Genomic DNA, 14,607 nt, shown 5'->3' with positions numbered 1-14,607 from the left:
CATTACCTGCTTTAAGTAATTATCATACATTATACTGGTTGCCACTAGTGACTGCTATAATTAAGGCTGTGAATCCGTTTCCATTATAATCCCTTGTTTTCACACAATCATAACTTGTCAAAACACTAACCTTTAGGACCAAAGTTTTCCTCAGTTGTTTTGCTTAGAGACAAATTTAGGAGGAGGGAGCAAGAAAAGGAGTTTGAACTATCCTTATAGTAAATCCTTGTCCAGTCATTTTGCATTATAGGATCAAACTGCATAGCAAGGAGTCTAATAGTTATCATTTCCAGGGACAAAAAAAAAAGTTGAAAGATCAAGGACTTGAGTTCTGGTTGCACTTCTAATTTTGACTAGTCTCATTGCCATTTTGTTTAGCAGAATCTCTACATAATGCTGCAAGCAGAATTAGTCTTCCTTTATTAGCACCTACATCCCATAAAAACCATACACTATGTCAATTTGCTGATATCAGGTGGCAATTAGGTCACAGGAGTACAGAAGAGATAGAGTGGTCATTTGTGGATTTATGACTCCAGTTGTGAATCCCAGTCCTGAATTTGATGTTGAGTTTTGAGGGTAAAAACTTCTCTAAATGTGGAGAGGCAATATAAGAAAATATTTACTCTCATTATTTTCCCAGTAGCAGTTCCTAAATGTCAGTAACTACTGTACTGTTCTCTCTTGGGTAGAAAATTGCAGGTTCTGGTATTATGGCAGATAACACTCTATGTAAACTTTTGATAGTGACTGCTGTACAGAGCTTGTTTAAGTTTGCATTTATGGAATTTTTGGTATGACTTGACAATTTATTTTATCATATAAAGAGATTATGTTTTAAGGTGAGTTATAAGGGAGTGCTTGGGTAGGCAGAGTTGAAGGATAAGCTTTCAACCCTAACATTCATTTCCTGTTCTTGTTTTATCATCCCTAACATTACATTTACTGCTGTTTCTTTGCATAGAATTCATTTTAAGAAATAGCGATTGATTTTTCCCCTCAGCCCTCCAGGACAGTATTTTAATTCTTTTCTTGAGATATATGACAATAAACTGAAGTTACTGAACAGAACTTCCAATTCCTGTTACATGCAGAATTTGCTCCTCCACTACTGTCTGCAAACTGTTGCTACTGCATGCATCTTTCTTTAGAAGATGTTGTGAAATACTACAAAGTTACAATTTATAGACAAAATAAAATATAACATACAAAAAAATGCGTAAGCCTTTAAAAAGATCAGGGTTTGGGAGACCTTATTATCTGCAGAGGTCCTGTGAGTCATTCTTGCAGATGGGAAGGTTTCCACATCTGGATTCTTTTTACAATTGAGGTCTTTGATCTGAAAATGTTACAACTCTCCTATGCCCTGTGATTTGTCTGGCAAGATGAGTTATTTACAAGTGCAATTGCTCTTCTGACAACTCAGTTTTGAGTGTGTAAGTTCTGAGGTCCTGATCTGTAATCCACAAGGACTGCTGGTAGTCCTTTTATTGGTTTCAGAGGGCTTTGATTCAGATATTTGGACTTTGAAGCACCCCATGTGGATTAGGTAAAGAAAGACTTTTTTTCAGATTATTATAATTTAAAGATTCAGGATACTGTGTCTGAAGTAATTTGACAGCATTTCAAAGGCTTGTGAATTTAAATAAGTTTCTGATCTTTGTGTCTTTTCTTTTATTTCTCCAGTGGCAGATGAAAGCAAAGTTGGTTTGTTGGCCGGACACAAATCGGGTAAGCTGTCCTCCTATTTTGGAGAAAAAGTCAGCAATTTGAAAGTAGTATGGACAGTAAATAAAGTCAGCTTCCACAAACTGTGGTGACAAAGACACTTGAAATTTAGGCATTACTTTGTAAGCACTGACTCCAGGTTGAACGATGATGAATTAGGAGTTGCTCTTAGCCAGGCAGTGTACGTAGGCAAGTCATTCGCAGGAAGAGCTGTAACTTTATTTTTCAGTCCAGGTGTTGTAAATTGAAGAAAATGCACTTGCAAATAAGTAGAAGTGTGCTCTTGTGGAGTGTAGAGACTTAAACTGTACACACTTTGAGAAATACAAGTATTTATTTGCTTTTTCTTATTGCTCAGAGTTGCACTTCCACTTCCAGAAATACTGAAGACAAACCTAAAATAATTTACAGAGTAAAAAAAAAAAAAGAAAAGTTACAGCTTTTGCTTTTGTCGTACTTGTGCTGGAGAAATAATTTGTTTTTTCTTAAACTTTTCAGGCGATGATAATAATAAAAAACATTAATCCACAGTGCTGCAATTACTCTATCTGCTTACTAAATAAGTTCTACCAACCAGGCCAGGACATTGTACAACTTGCAGCTGTTGTATTAAAAAACTTGCAAGGCATTGTCACATAAGATGGTAATTTTTCATGAGCTTTGGGTAAGCTGACATGAGAAACCTTAAACTAAGTAGAAAACTTCAGTTATTCAGCAGTGCCTTCTGATGTTAGAAAATCCTGAAGTTTCAGACTGTCCCTTCGTAGCACATTGCACACTGCCCTTTCCCACTCCATGGATAGGTCTAAGAAGCTGAATTCATTTAAAAGGAGGTCAGCTATGAGATTCCCGATTGTTTATGGTATTCTTTCTCTATACGGCTGGGTGTCCTTCTTCTCTGGTGTGGATTTTCCTTATCTGAAGACCTTTTCCTGAACTTAGTAGACAAATTCTTTTTAAATTTTTTTGGCTTCTTTCCTAAGCTTGTGAAGTTCTTGGATTCTCTTTCTGAATCAGGGAATAGTTCATATGTCTTGTAATATTATCACTCCTGGGAAGAAAAAAATTCTTTCAACTTTCTGTTTTGGGAATGTGAAAGCTTCAAAGAAATGATCTTGTCAACTTGAAGAAGCTGAGGGTGTTGCCCTTGGGCTTTTCCCTGTTCAGAAAAATTACTACAAACATTGCAACATCATGCAGTTTACCAAAAATCAATGGAATTCACTGCTATCAAAGAATATTGAGGGGTAAGATTATAACTCTTTGGCAGTCAATTGTTTTAGGTACATTAAGCTTTATAATTTTTAGTAGCATTTGATCTTTCTTCTGCACACTTCTGCAGATTCTTGGAAACTAACTTTGAAAAGTTTTCTGTTTGAAGACACCTACAAATTTTATGTGAACATATGGACCTATGTTTATTGAACTTTGACTTTTTGCTTTACTTATTCCTCACAGATCTCTTACGTATACCTAAGATCTTTTTTCATAAACTAAAATCAATGGCCAACAAATCACCCAAGGAATAGATACAAAGATTCCTCAAGTTGGGTTTTTTTTCCCCTGTAAGAATAAAATAATTTAGCTAACTTCTGAGACAGTTGGTGTGTAAATTATTTTTATTGGTTCTATCCTCTTTAAATACTGTTCAAATACCATTGAAAAACATTTCTCCTGCTCTCTATGCTCCACTTCCTAACGCTTCATAAAGGAAATCAAGCTACAATTTTGGTTTCCACATTTTTCCATTCAAATATTTTATTTAAAGGTCTGTTCAAGAACATGGTGTTCTTTTTCTCTGGTCACTTTTTACTCTATGCTTTCTGGAAATATATGTCATATGTGCAATTGTCTGGCGTTTAGTCCCACCACAAAACTTCTGTTTTCACATCATTCATTGTGCTGCCTTCATTCATGTACCTTAAGAACGTTAAGGGGAGACATTGCAGCTTCTTGTGCTATGAGCAAACCACAGTATTTTTCTCATTACAGAAAGGAGAGTTTCCATCCTATTCTAGACTTCAGGAAACTACATGTACTTCTCTACAGAATTAATTATCACCTACTAACAATCAATGCAATTATCCTATCTCTCCTTCAACATGACTTGTTCTGTAAAATACACAGCTGAGTAATTCTCTCTAGGGAAATATCCTTTCTATTTCTTCTGGGGCAGTGGCTCTTCAAGCATTTAGTCTCAGCTTTTGGAACAGCTACTTTATCCCTCACATATCACGTGTTACTCAGCAGCAGGAGTTAGAGGCATGCATTAATTTCAAAAAGGGTTATCACAATTCTCTGTAAGACTGAGGCATTAGAAAGATCTGTAGCTCTAGCCCCATTTGTTGTTTTGTATATTGCACCCACAAGCAGTAGTTCCTTTCCCCCCCACCTTACTTAAAGAGTAATTCTCTAGATCTGGGTTTTAGAAGTATGTCAGCACATATCCTGAGCTTGTAAGCATGTTCTGTGGAAAGGTGGCTGGAGCTTTGTTCCAAATACATATATGGCCCTTGCAGAAATCTACCTGTGAATTCTGGTTCTCATACCTGGCCTGTATTTCATCCTACTGGATGGAAGACTCCTGCTGTGCTCACAGGTGCTCTTAGTATTGAAAATACTAAGAACACTATTGAAAATATTTTCTGCAATGCCATCAGCAAAAGTACTGGAGTGCTGTATTCATGCAGCCTCCTGATCCTTTTCTGGAAAAAAAAACAAACAGATTTCAGTGTGTATGAGTGAGTGTGTGTATGCAAGACAACTTCTCTGAATCCTGTAAGAAAGAATTTGTCCTCTGCACCCTTCCTGCCTTCCTGTGTGCTCAGCAATGGTGTGCCAATACCAATGATGAGAATGAGAAGCAGACAAGTAGTGCCTCTGTTGTATAAGCAGAGAAGATCCTTGAAAATTCACAAAGATGAAAAATCAGCAGCTTTAGCTTAGTTTTTCATAAAACTCCTAGCTTTTTGTAAAAGCAGTTCTAGGACAGTTAAGAGAATATCCTTTATAAAGAAGGGCAAGAATTGCATATCAAATATAACCTGATTTGTATCAAATAATGAAATTGAGTACTGATTTTTTTGCAGCTATTTTAATTTTTTTTTTTCTAAAATTCTTTTTTGTGCTCTGATTTACTGCTTTAGAACACTTTAGTATGTATTGACTGTCTGCTGAGGTCTCTGCTGACACAGCTCTTTCAGATGATGCAGTGCTGGAGAAAAGCTGATGAGTCTTTCTTTATGAGCTCTGACATATTAATTAGCAAAATGGTCAAAAAAGCTTTCCTATTTTTATTTTAATGTCACTAGACCATGCTTTTGGCTGGGCTTGTGTTTCAAGACAGTCTTGAAACAAGATGAGTAAGATCTTATATTCTTGCTGGCTGCTATGTGAGGAACATGTGACTGGGCTATGGCTTAGTACCAACAAGGCTGAGTGACAGGGGGTAGTTCTGCTACCAAGCTGAATTTGAGTTAACACTGTGTGGTAAAACCACAACATGAGGCAAGAGATGGGGTTCAGACTTGAGTAGGAAAAGGCCCATTGGGATAGTTGGAAGAATGCTTCTGGTCAAGCTCTGCCCCTTACTGTTAATTTTGCTGCCAGTGCAGTTCCCACATGGCTGTTCAGCCTGTGGGTAGGGTTGGTGTTCTGGGAAGGAAGGCCTGGAGAGGCAGCTGTGCAGCTAAATCCTGCAAGGGCAGCCTGTCCTGGGGCCCGAGTGCCATCACAGCTGTACTGCCTCATGTGTGGATGACTGAGTTGTGGCTAAACTGCAATTCACATGGAAAGTGGAGATAGTTTGGAATAATTTAGGCTAAAGGTCTTGGTGTATCTCTGCATTCTTTAATGCCAGGATGTACTCTGCATTAAGGACATTTTACTGAGGTTTTGTTAAAGCTAAGTTGAGCTATTGGAACACCAGAAAAATCCAGTGGTTTATGCATAGTTTTGTAGCTCAAGAGGCTTCCTTTTAATCAAGGAATCTGGTGGGGAATAATAGTGGATTTAGGAAAGACTACAGAAAGCTTAGTGCATGCTGCTGCGCTTGCTTGAGGCTGGTGCCATTGTAATAAGTTTCGTTTGCAGGTAACACAATTATGTCCGAGAAGTGGATAGGGAAGTGGTGTTCTCCTCTCCTGATGCCAGGCTTTATAATTTTATTAAATAAGCCTTCCTTCTGCTGTAGATGTCATTAAAGCTCTGCTTTTCAAGGGGAGCATTGGGTTTAGTACTGAGTTCATAAGGATTTATATAGTAACTTGGTCCACAGTAGAAAAGACTCATGTAAATGGTTGAGCTGCCTGACATATGCAGTGAAGTGCCTGTCCAAACAGCCTTGCTACTAACTGAAAGTGTGTATCATATGGAATCTCACCCTTCCCTTTGCATTTCTGAGAGGAGAAAAGGTTGTTTTTAGTTTATTTTATTTCTCTGAGAATAAGAATTGTAATGTAATGTAAATGTAATACTTGGCTGCTTCAATCATTCTTGCAAGCGTGAAGAGGACTTGTCTATTTCGCAGTCTGCAGTATACCTCAGCAATAGCAGTGTAGCCTGACCTATGTGTCTTGGCTTGGATACTGGATATAAGCAAACTGTGGTGTCACTGGAAGCTGTGCAATGTGGGGTTTTTTCCCATCATTCAGCCCATGTGATGCTTGGTGATATTTCGGCGTGACTGGCACAAAAACAAACTCAAGTACCTCTCTACAATGCTTCAGTTGACTCTATTACCCACACCTCCTGCCTCTGTAAGCTTTGAATCATTAAGCTGTGGGTTATGTTTGATGGTTTATTGTGGGGAATATTTTTGCAAGATTTTTCACTCTTTCCCTGTTACATTCAGTTGGGCATCTCTCCTGAATCATCATATTCTTGTGATAGTGTTGTTGTTCATGTTATTATCAACATTATCATCAACTTTGATTATGATTCTCCAAGCCAAGTGTTGCTTTGAACTTACAGTTCCACATTAATTCTCATCTGAGAATATCTATCAGTTCATGCAGCTGAGAAGCAAAAAGTAAGGTTCCTCTTTTCCTGCAGGTCACTTGTGGAATTAATGTTTTCTCCTTTATGTCTGGCAAAGAATAAAGTCAAGGATATTACAATGAGTGTATTATATTGTTGGGGTTTAAAACAATTTCTACTCCAAAAATTAAAACACTCAGCTTCCATTGATTCCCTTGCTGCTGTTGGTTTTTTCTTTTCTTCAAGCACAACTTGTCTAGTGAACCTAGGAGGATACATTAACTTACTTAGTACTCAATGCAAATATGGCTTTGCTACCCTTTTAAAATGAACTTTATTTTTTAACATGTATAATAGTGTTATATATTATGCTATATGTTGTTGTAGCTATTGTCATTGGTTAGAGCTTGGAGGGTATGGGGAGGATTAACGTTGCTAATTTCACAAAAACTGTATGTATTGGTGTATGACAAGTTTGCTTTGTGACTGACTCAGGAAAAGGAAGGCTGGACACTTAGAGTTCTGTGATTCAAACAATTATTCTAAATTAACAGAACTTACTGTATTATTGAATTTTAGTGAAAAGCAGGCTGTAAGTCAAAATCCCTTCTGAATGTCAGGCTAGGGGTCTTTACCGTCCCCTATGCCTGCCAGGTCTATGTGGCTGATAAACAGCTCTCAGATAACATGGTTAGATGGTTCTCCTCTGTGGAAGGAAACAACCACTCATTTTTACTCTTGAGAAGAATAGTTTTATACTCCCAGTAACTCACCAGCTGTAACTATTTCTTTGACAGATTTCTTTCCTTTTTTTTTGGTGTTTTTTTTTTTTTTAAGACTTTATTAGCTGTGTGATGATGATTTGTTGTGACCCCTTTTTTGTTAGGTCTTGAGAAAGTCATCTGTAGATAAAAATCCCTCACTTGAGGGTGATGTTTGATGTTATGATGTTGATCTAAAAGCTTGCTGCTGCTGAATAAAGCAGTCTTGGGCACCATGCCTCCTATCTGCAGCTGCGTGGTTTCCATTATTCCATTCTTTATTCCAGTCTCACAGCTTAGCTGGTGAGATGGTTGAGAGAACTAGATAGCCAAAAATTCAAACATGAAGGACAGAAATGAATAGTGCTGAGATTATCTTCTTGAACCACCCATTTGAGAGACAAGCTTACATGCCATAAGAAGGGAAATTCAGCAAGTGGATGGATGAGAACCGTGAGGCAGCTGTCTACTAAATCACCATATCTACCATGTCAAATGATACCCTTACTGAATTCAAATGCCAGACTTGCATTAATTTTTAAATTTTTTTGGTACTGTTTTACTTGCCATGAATAAAGCCACTTTCTCAGTGGCAGGACCAGGGAATAAAAAGTGACAGTAAACCTCTGCAAACTGAACAAGAGCATCCCTGCTGTCTCATCCTTAGAATGTAAGAATCTTTTCGAAATTCACTTGTTCACTTTGATTTTATGAATGCTTTGTGTTCTGTGACTCTTAGTATGCTTTGTATTCAGATACGATAGATCAATGCCCGTTGATCTTTCTTTGAATTACAGTTATTAAAGTGAATAGATCTGATCTGCTGAGAACAATAACAAGCTTGCAGTAGAAACCTGCTTTCCCTCCATGTTCTTGTGTGGGATTTAGGATCTAGAGCAAAACTGAATTTACACCAACAGCAATGCAGATGCAAATTCAAGGGTCTAATTGAGTTTTTACAAAATCACATCTTGACTGAATATTTTCCTGTTATTCCACAATAGCTTTGTATTCATAAAGGCCAAGCCATGTGTTTCTGCCCCCTTTCTCTCTATGCCACCATTTTTATCTCTATAATTCCATTATGAGCTGTTGTGGGAAGCTAACCTAGCAGAAAAATAATTCTACAAAAAAGAATGGTATTTTTCTGCTTTAGTCAAGGGAGCAAGAAAAAAAGAAGTTCAGGAGAAGAGAAGAATGATTTTGTAGCTGACACTTTTTGATCCTGGGATCAGCCTAAACTGAAGAAGTTGACTGGGGTGGAGGGGGTAGGCAGACACATCTGAGGGAGAAAGTGTGGATGAAAGAAGATTTGCAGATCTTCAGAGATGTCTTTGTGCTGAAAGAAAGGAAGTGGGGGAGCAAGTTTGAGTCTCTTTTATTGTCCTGAGGACTAAACTGAGTTTCTGAGAGGTTTGCTCAATGGCCAGTGAAAGTTGTTATTGTGTATTTTTGACTTTGTGATGTTACTTGCTCTAAATGTACTGTGTCTGTCTCTTAGTTTTGTTTGGGCTGCTGTGCTCTGGGTCTGGTCCTGTCCTAAGGAGTGAGAGAAGATTGAGCAGTCCTTGAAAGCGGCTGGGTCTGACAAGCAGGGAGATGCTTTTGTAAGGGCCAGATGGAGTGAACAGGCAACTTGGACTGAAAAAACCAGTTTTTGTTAAGAAACACAGGGTGTAGGTTCCCTACCCTAGGTGAGGTTTCTTTCAGTCCAGCTGATCACAGAAAGCTGCTGAACCAGAGAACCAATGACATTGTAAAGGCCTAAGTTATGCAGAAGCATTCATTTCATTCTGTCTCACACAGAAAATGATAATTTTCTGTACTATAAAACCAACCCCTGGCTTCAACAGCAAAGCCCTTTTCATATTCTCACTTCAAGAGCAAAAGTGCATGTACATCTACCGAGTAGGTCTTTAAGAACTTGGACTTCTCTGTGAATGAATCTTGTGCCCTGAATGGGGACCAAAGTAAGATATTTCCATTTGACAAGCATGAAATAAAACTTAAAAGTTCCTGTGGGTAAGAACTTTAGAAAGTACTCCTGTGAATGCATAGCTAGGGAACTGGCTGCTAAAGCTGTGACATGAGTTTATTAGAGCAAGATGCTGAAGAGGGATTTTATGTGTGAGGAATGCCTTATTTTTAAATGTGAGTAAACTTCAAGAGCATAACAGAAAGGACAGTCTTTTCCCAGAGGAGAAGGCCTGATCTGGCAGATATCCAAACTGCAGTGTTCTAAAATAAACAATAGTGGTGAAAGATTTGCTTCCTTTCGATCACATCTCAATAATATGGGAATTATGTACTACTTAGTATGAATCATTGGCATCCAAGGGTTGCAAACCAACAGCCTTTTTTCCTTTGGGGATATTCTTTCCTCTAGGAACAGAGAAAAGGATAGGAGCTTTGTTTAGTGTGACGTGGGAAATTTCAAGCTCAGCACTTCCTCCATGTTACAGTTCCATTATGATAAAGAAGTGGGAAAAATGATTAGGAAGAAAAATCAGACATACAGGTATTTTTTCCAGCCATGCATTAATACTAATTCTACTTTTTTACTTTTTTTTTTCTCCTCTTTCATTTCCTGAAGTGATTCTGGGCATATTGTTGTATTAACTGAGCCTTGGAGGTGGGTTCTGATGTTCACATTCCACAGTTGCCACTTCTCTCCTAGGTCAGTATTGCTGAATATTGCTCTGTGCAGAATTCAGTGAAAGCAGGTTGAGAGAGCATTAAAATATCCAGACAGTGTAAGCAGTGTAAAATGAAATAAAGTGTAGACTTGTAATTGTTGTGATGAATGCATCCACTCCACATAAGGCCTGCTGGTATTTGAAGTAAGTGGTCATGTGTCTGTGGTATATCCATTGTGTGCCAGCCTGCAGTGGGCTGAAGGAATAATGTGCCTGCAGAGCTCTGTCTGTTGTGCACTGAAATTCCCTCTCTAGGAAACGGCACGGTGCTGGCAGGAGTTACCAGCTGTGGGCTGTTTGGGGCTTGCATTCTCTTCCTGAGACCTGGCAACATTTTCCACTGTGACTGTCTGTGCTGAGCCTGCCACATTTCTTGTCTTTGCTGAAAGTTTCTGCTGTGAGTTGGAGCTTCCTGCTGCCTTGTGTTCCAGGTTGTTTCTGACTCATATGAGCGTAGGAGAGCTTGTAAATATGGTGGATGTGTCTAGAGGAGGAGTGCAGAAATAAAGCTATTTCTGAAAGAAAAAGCAGTGTAACTGTGTTAGTGCAAAATTTCACACAGGGTCATAGATACTGCAGTTCTCCAGACGTGGTCATTAGGACACGACATCTTGGTATCTTGGGATCCTGGAATATCACATGCAGAAAGAATTACTACTAAATTTTAAGTGACTGGAGATGGCAAAACCCCAAGAAAACAGGCATTAGGCCTAAGCAAAGGTTAAGCAACAGTATATTTTAAATTTGAAGAATGTAAATAAATCAGTGCTTTTTATTAAAACTCTGAAGATTCAAAGGAAGGCACAGCAGCCAGCAAAGCAAGTTTAATGTTTAAAATCCAAGGGGCCTCTTGCTGTATGTTGATCTTTAAAGTAGAGAGTTTCTCTGGTGATGGTGCCTGAACAGATGGCTCATGAAAGTGCCTACATGACTGATAGTAAGCTGGTTTCTATCATGGAGCTCCTTCCGTGGCCCTAAGAAGAAAGCTGAGAACAACAAGTGAATCCATCGTGTCTCCTGCCTTTTTAGGGCTCTGTAAGGCTCTTCAGTCATCAGTCCTTTAGCTGTTGACAGCCAGACTGCATCCTTTTCAGAAAGCAAAACAAATTCCCTCAGTCTGTGTCTTCTGTAATTGAGGAGAAAGTGATGATGTGATTCTTACGCCCCTGCGTAATATTTACCACCATCTGCAGTTAGAACTGGAGTCAACAGCCTTCCTGTCAGTGTTTCTCTGACTGTTGATTTCACCTTCCTTTGAGCAATACCTGTGCTTTTTTTCAAGATTTGTGGTGAACGATCTGCAGGTATTCAGGAAAGACCTTGAGAGTATTAGGTGCTGAAAGCTGGCTGTGATCAGTGCTGGCAGCTACTGTGGTTCTCAGTTGCTTGTTGCGACCGAAGAGACCAGCAGCCACTGCTGAATGCCTCATTTTATTAATCCTTTCCCTCCAGGAGCTGTTTTTTTGCTGGGCATGATATTCAGTGCTGGCAGTGGGTATCCTGAAGTCACTGGTGCCAAGGAGTTAATGAATTTGGAAAACTTCCCAGATAATACATCTGGCCCTCTAACTTATATTTTGGAGCATGAAGTATGAGATATAGAAAGAAGAGCACTGAACTAAATGAGCTCCTGGCTGAAGAGAGGAAGGGTACACTTTTCTTTTTCTAAATTAGTTGACTGAAAGTTAAAAATTATGTAGTCCCAAATAAAATTTACTGTTGTGGGGTTTTTTGGGATTTTGGTTTTGAGGTTAGTTTGCTTGTTTACGTTTTTTAAAATTTTGTTATACTGTGTATTTGCCAGTTGCATTGTCTTCTAAGGCTTGAGTACAGAGAGGGAAGCATGTTAAATTCTCCACTTTGAATGATTCTTTGCCTTCATTTTTTATTTTGAAATCCCATCATGTTGCCATGTCAATAAAAAGGACTTTGAAGTTAATTGATATTTCTAGTCTAGCTCACTTCTGGAATAGTATCTTGTACAATGTTTGCTTCCTGTAACATTTGAAATAAGCCTTTATTATATAAAATGGGTTGCTGGTGCTATTTATTAATACACATTTTTGTGTAATAAAAGATGTGCAGTGCAATATGGTTCAGAAATTAACTTTGAAGAAAAGAATTACATTGCTATTTGTATAGCTCATAAAATAGCATTATTTTTAGTGGGTCTTTCAATACAGCAGTGCTACTTAGCACTTACCTACAGAGCACTCCAGAAGGACTGAGCATATCATCCCTAATTAAGTGTCTGATAAGCCTAAGAGCAGAGCAGGAGAGTTTTTCTGTACATAGCAGTGACAAATTGAAAGCATATTGGAGAAGAGTAGAAGGCACTTTCTTGAGATACCACTGACTGTCAACAGGTGCCTTCCCTTTGCCTCAGGCAATGGCACCATGCTGCCCTTTCAAAACCTATCTCCTCTTGTATTTACCCATTTTTCTGCCTGATGTTTAAAGAGATGAAAGTTTTCATTTGCTTTTATTTAGTCTTGCATGGGTGATGGAGTTTCTCATGGTTCTCATTTGGCCTACAGGTAATGAGCAGAATGATTGGTACCTTAACTCTATGAATGTACAGAAGATCCCTGTTAACATGAGATCAGACTTACTTATGTTTGCTTGGGATTTTTAAAAGAAATTTAAATGTTCCTTCCCTCCATACCTCCCTCCCCCAGGTAGTGTGACATCTATGCTGATGCTGATTTATATCTGATAACTGCCCTTTTTGATTATTCACCTTCAGTTGTGAAAAATAACCTTAATCCTTCCCCCATCTTTGACTTGGTTCTCTTATCTAAAAGCAACTTTTTTGGACTGAATATCTGTCTGTGAGGAGAGCACATCTATGACCTGCAAGGTTCACCTGCAGGTTCTGAAGGATGGGGGGAGCATAGTCCCAGGAACTGCAGCTGCAGAGCATTTTTCAGTAGACCTTCTCCTCTTCCAGAGTTGCTCAGTTCACAGACTGAAGAGAGGAAAGAACCATTCATCCAGTGAGACCAGTGGGCTCAGGGAAAAGCAGAGAATTCCATGGAGAGAGTCAGACTCTAGTTCTGCAGTTTACTCAGTTTCAACATGCTGGTTTCCTTAGAGCCATAACAGCAGCAATATCCTGACTCTGCTGCTCTGGCAGCATAAATACGGACTGTGGCCCTCTCAGTGCTGGGGTCAGGACCTGGCAAACAGGAACAGAACTAGTGCTTGGTGCTAGAGGTCTGCAGCCATTACTGAAAGGTGATTGCACATTCAAAGATTGCAAATAAAAACCTCTATTACCTTGCTGTGGCAGTTTTCAAGTGTTTCTATGTCGAAGGACCAGACCAGAGAATCTGGCATTGATTTGTTTAGGTCTTTCGTGTAATTACAATTTTTGTTGCTATCTGCAGTTGGCATAAATTCCTGTGTTTGAAAAAGGAGTTGTATTTTTGGTTGCCAGCTGTAATGCTGCTGTTGACAAACAGAGATGTTATAAAAGAGAAATTCAATATAATGTAGTTAATCAGATGCCTCTTTTTTATTGCTTTGTAATCTTCTCAGATGCCTAATTCTGAAAGCAAAATGATAAAACTGTTTGATCGAAGCTTCTGGAGTTTAATTCCTTTTTAAAAAATAGCACAGTAGTTTAATTTTAAAGGTACCAAAAAAATGAGCTTTACATGAAGGACTAAATTTTGCCAGCAGTTGCATGGAATAACTCGCTGCTTATGACTAATATGTCCATCACAAAATAGCTGCAAAGAATAATTCTCAGTCTGAGTTTAGACTGAAAGAGCAAACATTAAAGAAAAAGCATACAGGAGAAAACAATTTATTGCAGTCATTCTTTTTCTGCCATTCTGTAAGGAAATATGGATAATTCATTAAGTCTCAGAAGAAAGCCCTTTGCTCTCCTTTACTCAGGTTTGGTTTTCTATTCTCTTTTTGTGTAGAGAGTATGGGTGTAGTATGCAGTAGTCGCTATGTTATCACCTGTTAAGTGTCATGCGTGACACATCCCATTACAGATTCTATGAAACTGGAGCCGTTTGAAGTAAAACTTTCCATTCAAGTGTCAACTGAAGCGTGGGTTTTATTTGCTTTTTCTTTGACAGAGATTGTTCTTTTACTGTCTCCTAAAATAACTCTGGTATTTGTTTTTGTTTAGGAGAGGAAAAGGTAAGAATATCTAGCTAGAGGCTGGGAAGATAGGAAGCTACTGGGGAAGTGGAGGGGAGCTAGAAAAGGGTGCTGGGAATGGGGCAGAAAGGGAGATTGGACATGTCAGCAGGTGAGAAGATGCAGTGTAGGAAAGGGTGACATTACTGAGAGAGAGGGGGAGACAAGCTTGTGTGGATCTAGGACAGTGGGGAAGAGAAAGGTGGCAGCCAGCTGTGCAGGACAGAAAACTGCTGTTTATGTACAAACAAAGCTACAAAACCCCACAAAAACCAAACAACCCAAAA

General features: G+C 38.7%; 1 protein-coding gene across 8 annotated transcripts in view; it reads left to right on the top strand.

Annotated features, from left to right (window-relative positions):
- PARD3B (par-3 family cell polarity regulator beta) overlaps positions 1-14,607 on the top strand; it is a 392,041-nt gene that overhangs the window by 222,953 nt on the left and 154,481 nt on the right. For 7 of the 8 annotated variants that reach the window (XR_010440948.1, XM_064717876.1, XM_064717875.1 and 4 more), the window contains one exon: positions 1,687-1,731. The exons of the other annotated variant lie outside the window; for it this stretch is intronic. Coding sequence is in view for 6 of the 7 variants with exons in the window: in XM_064717876.1 (XP_064573946.1) it covers positions 1,687-1,731 (45 nt within the window). In the remaining variant the exon portion in view is untranslated. The remainder of the gene's footprint in view (positions 1-1,686; positions 1,732-14,607) is intronic. 8 annotated transcript variants of the gene reach the window in all.

This window comes from Zonotrichia leucophrys, chromosome 7, assembly GCF_028769735.1.
Source record: "Zonotrichia leucophrys gambelii isolate GWCS_2022_RI chromosome 7, RI_Zleu_2.0, whole genome shotgun sequence".
Taxonomy (NCBI): Eukaryota; Metazoa; Chordata; class Aves; order Passeriformes; family Passerellidae; genus Zonotrichia; species Zonotrichia leucophrys.
This window is presented reverse-complemented; position numbering and strand designations above follow the sequence as displayed.